The sequence below is a fragment of the Hippichthys cyanospilos genome, chromosome 2 (genome assembly GCF_059441005.1).
Source record: "Hippichthys cyanospilos isolate Australia breed blue-spotted pipefish chromosome 2, RoL_Hcya_1.0, whole genome shotgun sequence".
In the NCBI taxonomy this organism is placed as follows: Eukaryota; Metazoa; Chordata; class Actinopteri; order Syngnathiformes; family Syngnathidae; genus Hippichthys; species Hippichthys cyanospilos.
Window position 1 is genome coordinate 12,025,795 of NC_142370.1, and position 14,598 is coordinate 12,040,392.

At 38.5% G+C, this 14,598-nt stretch overlaps 1 protein-coding gene across 1 annotated transcript in view; it reads right to left on the reverse strand.

The window, feature by feature from the left end:
- Positions 1-11,871, reverse strand: part of LOC148427328 (arf-GAP with coiled-coil, ANK repeat and PH domain-containing protein 3-like) — a 22,770-nt gene extending 10,899 nt beyond the window's left edge. The window contains exons 1-6 of the mRNA XM_088403200.1: positions 11,717-11,871; positions 5,687-5,744; positions 4,470-4,589; positions 3,889-3,942; positions 1,689-1,747; positions 983-1,166 (exon numbers count right to left, since the gene is read on the reverse strand). Of these exons, the coding sequence (XP_088259326.1) occupies positions 983-1,166; positions 1,689-1,747; positions 3,889-3,942; positions 4,470-4,589; positions 5,687-5,744; positions 11,717-11,763 (522 nt within the window). The 5' untranslated portion in view covers positions 11,764-11,871. The remainder of the gene's footprint in view (positions 1-982; positions 1,167-1,688; positions 1,748-3,888; positions 3,943-4,469; positions 4,590-5,686; positions 5,745-11,716) is intronic.
- Between the last annotated feature and the right edge of the window lie 2,727 nt (positions 11,872-14,598).

The following is a 14,598-nucleotide window of genomic DNA, read 5'->3' on the forward strand; positions in this document are numbered from 1 at the left end:
TTTTGGTCAATATCGAAATCACAATTATTAATCACGATTATTCATAATGTCTGGTCAAACATCTATAAACTGCCCTTTTTTTTTAAAATAAACAGTATATAAACAAGTCTTCAAGACTTAATACTTACAAATAATATTAATAAACAACAATAAATAAATAAAATAAATAACAATTAAAACATTCAGCCAAGACATGGCAAAAACTTGACACACAGGTCAACACAGTTAACTTACTTGCAAACCCATGAAAAAAATTGAAGCCTACTTAAAAACAAGCACATTATTTTCTTTTAAGCAAATTTTAACAATTAACAGTCAAAATCTAATTTTCGGTCATTTCAAACCAAATTTATTCTGAATTTTTTTTGCCAGTCGGATCTTATAAAATGGGTCTAAATTGACAACTAGAGAATCAAGTGAGAAACTCAATGCCATTCCACAATGGTACATGATATATTATGGTGAAAAAAGCAGAGGCTTTTGTCATGTAAACATGTGGTAAACTATGCCCCCTGGTGGTACGATGACAAAGTGCTTGACTTGACATGTATGTAGCTGGCTTTTTAAATATTAATATTGCTGAGGGTGACCTTAAAAAATTGTGGCAGCCAATATTGCGATCACGATTAAAATCCTTTCAATTTTGCAGCCCTATCGGCTGTCATCGTGAGTAGCGATAACTTAAAATAGGGCCAAACATCATCTGATAACAATACTTGGTCATGGTACTCTCCCATCCCTATTAATTCCACAACTGAATTATTTTCGATTCCATTAACGTTTTCAAAACACATGCTTCCACAGATTCATGCTCACGCTGTCAAAAAGTTATATAGAAAATACATTAATTGTTGTTCAATAATCATGTTCTTAAATACATTTCAACAAAGTTAGGAGCTCGGGTATAAAAAAAAAAAAACCTCGGACTATCTCTATAAACAAAGAAAAAGACATAAGTGCATATAGATACTCAATTCCTTACCTGCAGAACATAGTCCAAAGCCAGATGACGGAAGCACTTCCGCGCAACGCCGAGGGCGCAAGTGGCTTCCTCCACCTCGTGACCTTTATTCCTAGGTGCCTGTGCATTCTTCACCTGTGCAATCTCCATGTCCTCACGCACACGCTCAAAGTGCTTCTTGGTCTCTTTGAACTTGCGCACATCCCTACAGAAATGAGCCACACCTGACTTAAAGAAGACAGTTCTGAATGCAGTGAATAGAAGCTGTGTATAAGTCCAAGTATTGGTGTCTGACTATTCCCTAAAAAAAAAATTCCTGGGTGAAATTTGAATGTTCTCCCAAGCTCTGAGGTGTTTCATGAAAAAAAAAAAATCCTCAAAATAACATTTAAAACTTATAACATTTTTTTTTTTCCTCCTTTCTCTGTAAAAATTGTTTTACTTTTTACAATGGGGTAAATTTATATCTGTTAATTTATCTTTGGCATGCTAGTTTCTATTTAACTCCGCAGGGTGGGGGACTACACCAGAGAAAATGCAAAATGATGTGATTTCAAGCAGCATCCTAAACTTGTGTCAAGTGTGCTGTAATTTTCTCAACCACTGTGGACATTGAAGAATGACATCTGGCAGCGATGAACTCAAAATGTTCAGAAGAAATGGATGATATACTTCATAAAAAAAAAAATACGATGGATAAAGCTTAGCTTAGGCATAATGAACTCACTCTTTGACAAAGTGCTGCAGCTGGTGCTTGACTGAATGCTGGGCTTGATCGAACAGCATCTGCGGCACAAACAAGAAAAACTGTGAAAACTGTTCAATCTTTATACTTTCACATAAATGCATCCAACTATTTATTATTGTGTTTCTTTTCAATTTGGTGACGACTGAGCTACAACCTATCCCGTCTGAATTTGGACAAGTGGTTGGTGACACCCTTGACTGGTCACCAACCAATTCAGGGCATCTTAAGACATATAAATGACTGGGGACAAATCAATGGTAAAGTTCATACATGTGCCATTAAATCAGATCTCCCAATGTAAAACCAACATTTCTCCACAAATATACAGGACATGCTGTAATTACTGTACTTATTTTCACATAAACTAGGGGTGTGCAAACCACGGCCTGCATATATTAAAAATGACATGGTAAATGAAAGAAAAAAAAAGACAGGAAAGGACGGTATAAAATAAAAGTGCCACAACTATTAACAAATTGGTATGCATACTGTAGATTTTTCTGAATATGCAACAATAACAAAAGCGTATTTATGATCATCTCTATTCAAAACACGGGTAAATAAAGACAATGGTCAACTGAAATAAATAAACTTTGCTCTTGGTTTGGTTCTGAATGTGGAGATAAAATTTGGTTGTTGTTCAGGTTGTTGTTCACTGTAGGAGTGGATCTTGGTCTAGTGCAGTTCTTCTCAAATAGTGGGGCTGGCCCCCCTGGGGGATGGAAGGCGATGCTGGGGGGGCACGGATGACCCCATGGAAAGGGCTTTGTTATTGCCAGGTGAAGTGTAATTGAAAGAAAATAAGAATTAGATTTTTCAGCAAGCCCTAGAAAAAGGATTAATGGATGGATGAATGGATGGATGGATTTTTCAGGCACTTTGATGCGTATGTTAGGTTTTTTTTTTGTTTTTTTTGTTTTTGTTTTAGACCAACCAGAAACCTGTCTAAACGCTGTAAAAAAAAAAAAAAGTTATCCAGTGAGAGCAGCTCGGTGGGGCAGTGGTTAGCATGTCCGCCTCACAGTTCAGGGAGCAGAGTTCAAATCTAGCCTCCCTGTGTGAAGTTTGCATATTCTACCCAAGTCCGCGTGAGCTCTCTCTGGGCACTCCAAGAACATGCATATAGCTATGTATTGGACATACTAAATTGTGATTGGGTGCGTGAATAGTTGTTTGTCACTGTGTGCTCAGCAATTGGCTGGCATCCAGTTAAAAAAAAGTTTGGACACCGCTGACAAACAATCTTTCATCAATTTACCAGTGAGGTTGGACATTTGATTTTAAATAGATTTTTGTGAGCAGATCACAAAAATGATTTTGACTTAAACAATGACACGTCACCTTCTGCTTCCAATGTAATGTACTTGTGTACCAAAAGAGAGCGATGGAGCGCACTTTCACATGCAGATGAGAGTCAGTTGGCGAGAATGAATGGAGAAGGAATGTGATCCTTTTTTTTTGTACACAATAACGCCGCCTTTTCTTGGACGCTTTGAATCCAAAAGGCTTCCATTTCACACTGGGAGCACATGCTCGGAGATTCTTGCAACATTCCCGCTAAATAGGTCATCCAGGCGGGTAGGGTGGAGGAGTGGAGGATATGCAGGAAGAGGCCGGACATTTGGTGAAATGTGAGCCTCCATCCCAAGCTGTGTTAGGATTTATTATTATATTCCATATGGATTCTAATCCAACAACCAAGACCGCATATAAAAATGTCAACTAAGAGTCACCTCCGCATATAAAAATATGTGGAGGTGACTTTTAGTTGACCTGAGCTTAAAAATAATCATGAGTGTGTTTGTCACACAGAAGTAACAACGGAGAGGCAGCGGAAATAAACCTGTGGCTGTGTCGGCGTCCCGACGTGACCGCATGCCACTAAAAGTCAAAAATGAGTGACTCCGTGTTGGAAAAAAAAATAAAAGATACAGCGTGATAGCCTGACTCAGGACGACTTGGTGATATGGTCCATTCAGGCCATGGTTTATGTTTCTAATTTCTAATAAAAGAAAGAATGTCACAGACACAACAATAAGACACATTGTAACTGTTTTGAATTGTGAATAAAATGCACAATATGGCTCCTTTTACAGCTCTTGATGAGGCATCTGTTTTGTTTTTTTAATGTGTCACAAAAAAAGCCCAAAAAGTTCACGTGACTTTTAGTGGTGCTTACTATGTGGTAGTTGACGATTTCCTGAAGACTTTCGCCGCACTTTTCCAGGCATTCCTGCCAAGAATAGAATTCAAAGAGGAGGGGGAGAAAATGGTGATCGGAAGGTAGAAAAATACGTAATGTTTGAGTGAAAATAAACACTGCTGCTAAAGTATAATATCAGGGATCAACTGGTTGGGGAAATTAACTTTTTTTTTTTCCTAGGGGAGAGACCACTGATGATTCTTTGTTTTTTTTCTATTTAGAGACATGATTTAAGTAAATGGGAAAGGCTTTATTTATTATGTCTGGAGACCTTTGAACGCAACAGCTAAAACCAACAATTCAGTACATGCAACACACACTCAGCACACAAACTTGACATTGTTTTATAGGAATTCCTGTATAAGTCTTGAGCATTAAACCTTTTGTTTTGTTTTGCTTTTTTGCTTTGATGACAGTCAAATTACAGACAGGTAGTTGCTAAATATGTACAGAATCACAGAGTACTGAGGAAAGGCTTCAATGTGAGGAAAAGTGGTCTACCCATGCCTCACTTAACACGAAACAAACAACGTCACTTCACTTCCACCGAATCTCACCGAGATCATTTCATCCTTCTTGCACTGCTGCGACAGATCCCGGATGCCGCTGATAAAAAGTTTGTTGGCGCTGACATATGCTTTCCCGGCGTCGATCATGCCGCCACAGAGCTTGACCAACTGTGTGAGCAAAAGGCCACAATGAGGAAAATGTAATGTTAAAAACTCGACCTACTTTTCTGCTTTAAAGTTTGTAGCAAGTGATCTCAAGAGCTCTATAAAAGAGCTTCAGATATTTTTGAAATTATTCTAAAATGTACATTTAAAGTGATATGGGTCACTTTCTGCGTCTTTAAAAGCTTGACATCTTGTGACTTTTTGGGGGGTCTCCTCATGACAGGCATATTTTATGTTGCAAGGTCAAACATCCTTTGAAGACTGCCTTTTTGAAGACATTTGGGTGAGCTGACATGAGTGTTTAAATGTTTAAAGGCCAGTTATCAAATGTGATGGGCATGCCCTGCCCACAGAAATGAAGGAAAATCTATTTTGGTCAATTTTACTGTCTAAAATAAATATTAAATTTGGGAACTATCAAGGGAAAATCTGTTGTAATGTTTGAAGCATCCTCAAAAAAGGTTGAAATGTGCCTAAAAGGGCCGCTTCAAAGAAGACATGCCTTTCAAATTCCATTTTGCTTATTCAATGGTCTCAAGGCTGAATTTTCATGATGACTGGTACAGCTGACCTTGTGGAGTTGATTTTTACGGATTCCTATTTTCTGCTGAGTCATCCAACTTTGTCACCATATTCCACCCACAGTCAATGATGAAAGCTACCAATTTACGGCAATCAATCTGTTGACTATTAGTGATTAAAATTTGTCAGCAAGTATGGAAAAGGCCAAAATGACTCCAAAGCGACCACTTCGACCTGACAGACTTCCTTTGTCTGTTCAGGGATGGCATCTTGAGAGTTTTGCCTACAAAATTTCATGTTGGGAAATGATGAAACTTTCATTTAGGGGCTGATTTAAAAAAAAACAAAAAGAAAGTAAGAAAGGAAGACTCTGAATTTGGGATTTTAAGTGAGTCATAAAATGTCACTGACATGCATCTCCTGTCTGGCTGGCAAAGTTGTTCAGTGACAAGACTGTTAAGATGTATGTGTATGAGAAGTTTTGTCACACCTGCCAGCAATAAAGAAGAGATCATTTCCCACAATCCACTGCATTAGCTTCAATGTTGCACAGGTGAGGATGACATTGATGCGCTTACCTTGTCCAATTTTGCTTCAATCTCCACAACTTCTGTCTCCACTTCCTCAATATTTGCCCTAAAACACAAAAGCAAGACAAGTTGTCCATGAATGCTTGCGTAACTGTTTAATGCAATGCTCTTGGAGGGAATTAAAACATGCACAAATGGTTCCTCCCTGATGACACTTTGCTATGATGCCTTTAAGTCAAATTTGGAAAGTTTGCTTCAAATTGCCATTTATGTTCGTTAGTCAATCTAAGTCGGCACCATCTTGGCCCATGCTCTAGTGTTTACCAATTGCACAAGTGCTTGGTAGTCTTTTTGCACTTGTTGTTATTAAGGAGATTGTCTGAGGTCAAAGTTCACCTCTAACACTGCCACCTATCACACTCCAATACGTCATATAAAGAGACACAGCAAATTAAAGGTCTTAGTGAGGGCATTCCAAAACAGTGATTATGTTGTCAATTTGTCCTCATATGATGGCACAATGGCCAAAATATATATGACTCATTCTAGAACAGTCTTTTCTATCAATAACTGTTGCTCCAGATGTACTGCTTTGTAGGGCGGCTATTAACAGTATTCGACAACCCGAAGCTATAACCCCCCGCTGTCCTGTGGTCTTGCACCCCCCACCCTCGATAATGGATGCACATGGTGCCCCCCAGGGCCCTCTACAGAGGTCACTGACGGGCTCATCAGTTAACTAAGAGATAAGTCCGACCCCATTGAGTGTGATATACATTGTACAAACACAGACAAGTTGACAAACACACATATGTTGGCTAAGTATGTTGGATGAGTAAATTACATATGTAGATTAGGTCAATCTCTTGGTAAGTAGAGAACCATTTTGGTGAAATTGCAACTTTTGCAACCAATCGTGAAGCATTGATTTAGGGCTATATAAATAAAATTTGATTGATTGATTGATTGATTATCGGCAAAGAATGGTGGGGTTGGTAGTCTTGGACGGACACGAAACATCTAATACTGGCTTATGATTCCCATCTTGTAAATAAGAACATTCTTCTATGGGAACACTCAAATAAAACATTTGTGCAACGTGGCATTCCTCCAAATGTTAGGAATCCAAAGAGTACAGGAGTGGAATCTTGGCTGTGACTAGGAAAATCAAGAAGATTTTTCTTTCCTTTTTTCATAAAACAATGACCCCAGAGTGGTTTTAAGGAGACATACCATGCAATTTTTCCCCACAATTCAAAAGACTTTCCAGGTGTCATGTATATGGCATGTTTTTGTCATAATACCACAAGAATCAACTATTTTAGCTAGCAGATTTTTTGCTGAAAACCAGTGGACTGAAAACAACATCTCCACGCGTTCACAACAGCCAGCAGCTCGCTTGTTCAGTGTGGAAAATAAGTGACTGCCCAAGCTAATAAAACAATTTTCATGGCACATAGAAAATATTGCCAAACATTGGCCACCTATAAATGAAGTATGTGATGCTCATCAAAAGCTAACACTGTTATAACACAAAATCTGCACTTCCACAAAGCGCAATGCAACTTTACTTACCTTTGAAAATACTGCAACTGGGTAATATAATCACATTCCTTTCATATACGTTTAAAGGAAACCTACATAAAGTTTTAATTCAATTGAATTGTTTCAATCCAATTGAATTGAACAAAAAGGTGAAACCTCAGCAAGCCACCAACTAAAGGTTGACCTTTGTTATTTCATTTCAGTAACAAGACGGACAACACATTGAGAAATTAAATTGTTAATGATTCAAATAGAGCACGACTGAAAATTCCTGAGGAGAATGGCTCTGTTCTTTTTCAGTGACATAAATGTAAACACACTATTCCTTTAAAAAGACATACAATAGATGTGCATCTTTATTTCCTATGATCGCCGGACATTTTGAAGAAATAGCTGAATTCCCTCAAAGACCATCCCTCGTGCTCGTGCACTTACTGGGAGTCTTGCCGGCATTTTTTGCTGGCTAAGCACGCAACTTGGCTCGCAGCAGAGCGACATAGCAGACGTGTGAAGCATGCAAGCAGCGCTTTCCTGTCTGCAAGCTGCTGCTGAGGTGGAACGGCTTCAATTACAGCAGGGGAACATCTCAGTCCCAAAGTGCCAACCAACATATGAGTGCAAACCAGGACTGGGAGCTGGTAAGCAGGAGATGAGAGTGTGGAGATATAACTAAAGTCGTTGAATATAGCGAATTTAGCTTGGTTGTCAACACTGACTAGTTGTGCGGCACTTGAAACTCATTGAAATATTCTGCTAAAAAAAAGGTCACCCTGATGAATTCTTAATCAACGTATTCGAACCGCCAGCCTTAGAGTACGTGTGTTGACAGAAAATCGCTCTCTTCCTTCTAACTTTCCTGCAGGTGCTTCCTCTACTTAGTCAGCAGTCACCCCCTGACGTCACCCTCTCCCATCAACCTTGACCATTTCCATGCTTCCATCCATGCATGGTCCTGACTATTGGCGTAAAGACCTCGACAGACCCTGACACCAGAAAGCACAAGCGGAAGGAATCTTGTATGACAGTGGGGGAAAGTTCAACGGGAAATGGAATAATAGAGGTGAACAACAAATATCTTTTACGTGTATTAAAAGCCTCTCTGTCAATTGTAAATTGATGATTAATGTATAGAGAATATGTATATTTGCAGGATCATGTGTCACCTGACCTGAAATCTGTGTAAATGTGGTGTAAATATAGAGTTCTCTGGAGTGATACAAGCACCCACTTGAACACTGTTACCACTGCCCCATAAAATATACACACACATTCATGGAAAGTAGAGCTTCACACTCAATAGTCAGTAATTAACACCATTTTTTTTTACTTTAATAGGATGTTTTCAAAGTGTAAAGTAAATGTGTAACTTAAAGCTGGGGTCCACCTAAATAATGTTTTATGTGCCCCCCACTAGTCAAAACATTGCATTCTCTTATTAACTAATTCATTGGCAAGTATACTTGTCAAGTGCATTTTTTTTTTCAATGGGGCAGGGTAGTGAAGTATCTAGTTCTGCTCCACTGTAAATGTCAAATGTGAAAACAACTTTACTGATGCACTACCAGCTGACAACATAATCCCATTTTAGATATGAGATCAAGACAATTTCAGACTGCATTGGGAGAAATGGCTTTATTTTTAGACCTACTGGTACTTTTTTTCTACAGCTGATAATATAAAAGAATGGAAAATGGTGGAAAGGAATGAGTCAGTGCTTTCCTTTGATAGATTCAGTGTACATTGAATCTTTGAAGGCAATATCATGTGAGTGTTGAAAATGTCAAATTCTCTAAGATGGCTGGCAGAGAATGACTTAAAATGAACTTTCACGTACACATCTTAGCCACGCTCCAATATACAAACGATCTAGGCAATAGGTCAGTTATTTTTAATCCAAGTGTGGCCCTTGAGCAAACCCTTCCCCAGCTTCTCTTTATAACGTCAAGTCATTCGTTTTGGAAATGCACCAAACAATTCTGATTAATATAAAGCAGCACTAAGTATTGATGCTTTTGCTTGGAACTCAGAATGAGTTGTTGTAAAAAGGGAGTCAGAATCACCAATGTCCTCCCCTAACATTGATCTCCACTTTGAAAACTCCAGCACACTGACGCATTTCCCAACCCGGTCTCAGTTCTGGCAAAGGCAGTGACCAGTGGTCTGCCCTCATTTAGGAGCGGACGGACTAAAAGTGGGAGGGAAAGACAATGGGGGAGTTGGCGGGGTCAAATTTGAAGCAGATGCTTGGACACGTGCAATCCAGGCTTTCATGAAAAAGGATGCCGATATTTTAAATCTTTTCAATCTTGCGAGAGTACAAGATCACAAAACTGTGGCAAGTATTCATCAATCCCGGTTTATTTTGCAACTTTATGTAGTCACAAAACAATAGTAAGACAAATGGCTGATATTCGATGTTTTTTTTTTGTTTTTTTTTTTTATATCAGGATAATATATGGATATGGTTATTCTGTCAACTCAAAACAAAGCCAATCTTCATTTTTACAAGCTATGATTAGATGAGTGATGCAAAAAATTGTGATAAATATAATACCTGTTCATCTACCGGTAACACAAAAACATATGACAAACATGTCCTTTCAACTATAAGTTGTTTGTTTTGTTTTTTTTAGTGTTTTTGTTTTGCTTTGTGTTTTTTCCCCAAATATACAGTTTTTATGGTTACCTCTGAAATTCCTAGAGAATAGGTGCCATGCCAGCCTGTGACGAAACTCTGCATATACTGTAATTGACAGCCAGAGAAATGCATAAGCAGGAAACAAATGCTATTTTATCCATTCTAAATGTCTTTAGAGCAGCACGGTGGAAAACCGGCAAGCACATCCGCCTCACAATGCAGAGGTCGTGGGTTTGCTTCCTGCTCCGGCTTTCTTGGGTAGAGATTGTATATCCATCCTGCAACTCTGTGGGTTTTCTCTCCCCATTAAAAAAAAAACATGCAAGGAGGGTATAATGGACATTCTAAATTCTAAATTCAAAATCAGGAGTGAGAATGTGGTTGTTAGTCTTTGTGACCTGTGATTGGCTGGCAACCAGTTCAGGGTGTTCCCCACTTACTGCCTAAGATTAATCGAATTAACAGATGATCAGCCCTCACTATTGTAGAACCTGAGGATGGCAAGTGCACCAAAAATACTTGCACCTTGCATGCAAGTAGTTTTGTTAATAATGCATTTATTGACAGAAAAGCATTACACCTTTGGGAAATTTTGAATCTTCATGTATGCTAACCACTACCTTGTCCTGTTGCCCCAGCATCACACAATGGTCCACAAATTACGCAATTAAGACTATTTACAATTGTGATTGATCTAGTGACCAATGAGGGGTCCAACTTGGGTCCATTTTGTGCTCTTCATAGAGTTGGTATAGCTTTCAGGTGTCAAACCATGGTGTGAAATGGCTGTTGTTCAAGAACAAACACAAACATGCCAGAATCCAATCAACAGTGACGGTTTCTGTAAACACATGTGGCTCGAAGAAAAAAGTCAACATTTTACATCAACAGAACTCCATCTGGAAGATGGCTTTCTGCCTAATGAAAAGGCAAGCAGTATGTCCCCCAATTTCATCCAGGTGTCTTAATAAAACCCAATTGGACATTCTACAATCAAAATCCACAAAGGATAAATAAAAAAAAATTGGAGCACAAGTAACATTCAGTTGGAACACACTAGTTGAAACCACCGTTTTAGTCATGCAAGTTCTGTCAGGCAAATAAGATACTTTTCACACCACAAAACAGTGTAGAAAAAAAAACACCCTTTGTGAAGATAGATTTTGTTTTTTTGAAGCCAGGAAAAGTGTGGATTGTAATTTTCCTTGGAAAGGCAGCACTTCATCAATTGCACTTGCCAATTACTGTTGCTCTGTTCAGTCCTTTTCACACTGCACCACAACTGACAGCCCCGTTGTGGTAATATCAGTTGAGGTGCCTAAATAATATTGTTGTTGTTTTTTGTTTACTTGAAACATAAAGGCCCCAACCTTAAATTTTAGGGGTAAAAGCAGAAAATATTGAAGCGCACATGAATCACAAATTGACTTTTTTTTTTCAATTCTCACCATATTACTGATATATTGTTGTAACTGCGGCGCAGACGTTTGTCAGCAACAGTAATTATTAGCAGCTCATGCTTTGCCTGACTTTGCCTTCAAGTAACAGTTAATTTTCTTTGTTGAACTATAAAGTATTATCTGTAAGAGAATGTGCCAAATATGAAATATATGCTATGACACATAGATCCTGAAATTTGTAACAGCAAAAATTCAAAACTCTTGACGCCTTAATTGCCTTAGAACTCTAAAATGACCAGTGCTTTTTGTTTGGTGACTTGCGGGGTAGTTCCTTTGCAATAACTTTTGCTCAGATGTGCTCAGTAAATGTTTGAATGTTCTGAACTAAATTTAAAGAGGGCTCCAAAAGGAACAAGTCGCAGATCTTTCATTGTGAGCACCACTTTGTTCCCAATCGATTAACTCAGTAGACAAACACTTAAACGCATCACTCACCTGAACCGGGGCGAATCTTTGACACACTCCTCAAAATCCACCGTCATCTTGGCGTCTCGGTGTTATTGGTCCTCAAAAGGCGCAAAGCATGTCTCTGTGTTCCGGAACAAAGCTCAGTTGGGCTAGCTGTCCCTTCGGTCTTTCTTTTGAGCCAGTTCGCTCCCGCCGACTGAAGATTGAGCGGCCAAGCCCACACGCCCCAGCACCATGGGGCATTCATGGTCCTCGGCCGAGCTCTGACATCACACTATTGTGTACCAACTGTAAATGCCAGGAAATAGTGTGTACTGTACTACTACCACTACTACGACGATTACTAATACTCTAGAGTGACATATTGGGAAACCAACACACCACACCATCAAGTAGAAGTGATATATTGAAGATGCTTCTAATCCATCTTCAATCTCTCTTTTTTTAATATAAGCCATGGAAATTTTACTGTGGTGAAATTGCACAGCGTGATAGCAAGAGCATCTTTATTCCCGGTTATGTTGAACGCAACACTCCAATATGCCGCCCCTGAATTGGAATGAATGAACGGCGACGGACGTCACGCCGAAGCAGCATAGATAGTTAGACAGCCAGAGAGACAGCCAGACAGCCAGACAGCCAGACAGCCAGACAGATAGACAGATAGACAGATAGACAGATAGACAGATAGATAGATAGATAGATAGATAGATAGATAGATAGATAGATAGATAGATAGATAGATAGATAGATAGATAGATAGATAGATAGATAGATAGATAGATAGATAGATAGATAGATGGTTGCCGTAAAACAAAAGGCCGTAAAACGTAAAGCTAGTACAGCAGACCATCTACGTGTTTATGGTGCAACAATGCTTCTATCTAGTGGCCATTGCTGTGCATTGACACGTTTTTTTTTCAGGCCGCGCTAATTTTAAGGGACACTGTGTAAGATTTAAACAGCCGGAGCCGTTTCATTTACCATTGTCCGTAGCTATAACAAACATGACAGCCTCCGGAAAAGGGCCATCCCCCATGTAATATAATTTAATGAGAATTGTGAGTAATATAATTTAATGAGAACTAGACCTACGATATTATTTAAAACATACTGTTGTTGATGGTTGTCAAGAACACAAGTCCTTCAAATTTATAATCATTTAATTTATCCAATACACCTGCCATGCAAGTTTTTAGAGTGTGGGAGGAAGCTGGAGAGAGCCGCACCAGCATGGAGAGAATATCCAAACTCCACACAGGAAGGCCGAAGAGAACTGGAATTAAACTTGTGACTGAGTTGTGAAGCAGACGTGCCAAGCACTCTTCCACCGTGCCGCCCACAACGAAAAGCTCATTTGGCCAAATTGTCTATTACAGTTCTACACAGCAATACGGCTCTTACCAAAAGCTTTTATTGCTCTCAAAACTATTCATATGATTAAAACTTGATCTCTTTCTCATATTAGGAGTGAATACCATCAAAATTGTAAAGATTTTGAGCAATTGTTCGGCTCATTTGCATTCACCAAAAATAACCTGGATGGTTCAACACAACATCATGGATCACTTTCTTAAATAGTCAGTGCACACAAAATACATTGTCCCTTTGACATTGTGTAAGAGGTGCAAATTAATTTCCTTAGATGTGTGGTCACTATGGCAGAGGTCTATCAACAGAACACAATTATATTTAAAAATGGGGGCGGGGGGCCATTAAAAAATAAAATAAAATAAAAGCAAGGTGGATTGACATGGTTTTGTTGTGTTTTCATGCTGGTCTTGCTCACTTCACCAACAAGACCAAAATAGCAGCAGCAAAAGAAAAACTACATAGCCAAGATTCAAACAGCTGAACCTTCAGTCACTTGGTAACCTGCTCTATGAACTGACCACAGATGCTCAGCGAGCCCAGCTCGGCGCTGCTCATAGCTGACCAGCTGATCTTGTTGGTGTCACGGCCACCAGCTCGGAAGCAAAGCAAACAACAGAGCCACGTTTGTTCCATGCTGGTTTTGTCTTCTTCTTTTCAGCATGGTTCACACTTACTGGAAGAGAGACTCCCAAGGTTGATACATGGCATTCATACTGCTAAGGAAATTGGAAGCCTTTTTATTCACACAAAAAGTATCCATAAACAACAATAGTACATAAAAATATGTATAAAATATATACAAAAATAGGAAAAGGAAAACAATCAAAACAAATTAAAAACATCAAGACTACAGGGTTTTAATCAAAATCTTCCAAAGAATGCATATGGAACATAATATTTTTGACTAATTTTAACACTTAACAGACTACTGTGGATATGTTGGTTACCAGCAAGAAATCATATTTTGGAGAAAACAGCCAATACACTAGCAATCAAATATGATTATTTGGAAAATGTACTAAATGTGGGCTAATTATGGTAACTAGGCTGCTTGTACATAACCATTTACAAAGATGTGCTGGGACATATACTAAGATATTGACAATTTGATTAAATCAATAATAAATTATATTCCAGGTGAACAATTGGTTTAGGACTTTGTCGTTGTTTATTTGACAATGTAATTTCTGTTTCAATAAATTAGGCAAACCAATCAAGAAATGTCCCTGCACACTAGTTATTTTGGATGGATTGATTAATTGATGGTAAATAACTGTCAGACAGATAGATAGATAGATAGATAGATAGATAGATAGATAGATAGATAGATAGATAGATAGATAGATAGATAGATAGATAGATAGATAGATAGATAGATAGATAGATAGATAGATAGAAAGAAAGAAAGAAAGAAAGAAAGAAAGAAAGAAAGAAAGAAAGAAAGAAAGAAAGAAAGAAAGAAAGAAAGAAAGAAAGAAAAAAGACGATAAATTCCATATGTGTAAACTCTTGTGGTCGGCAATAGTCAAACCCTA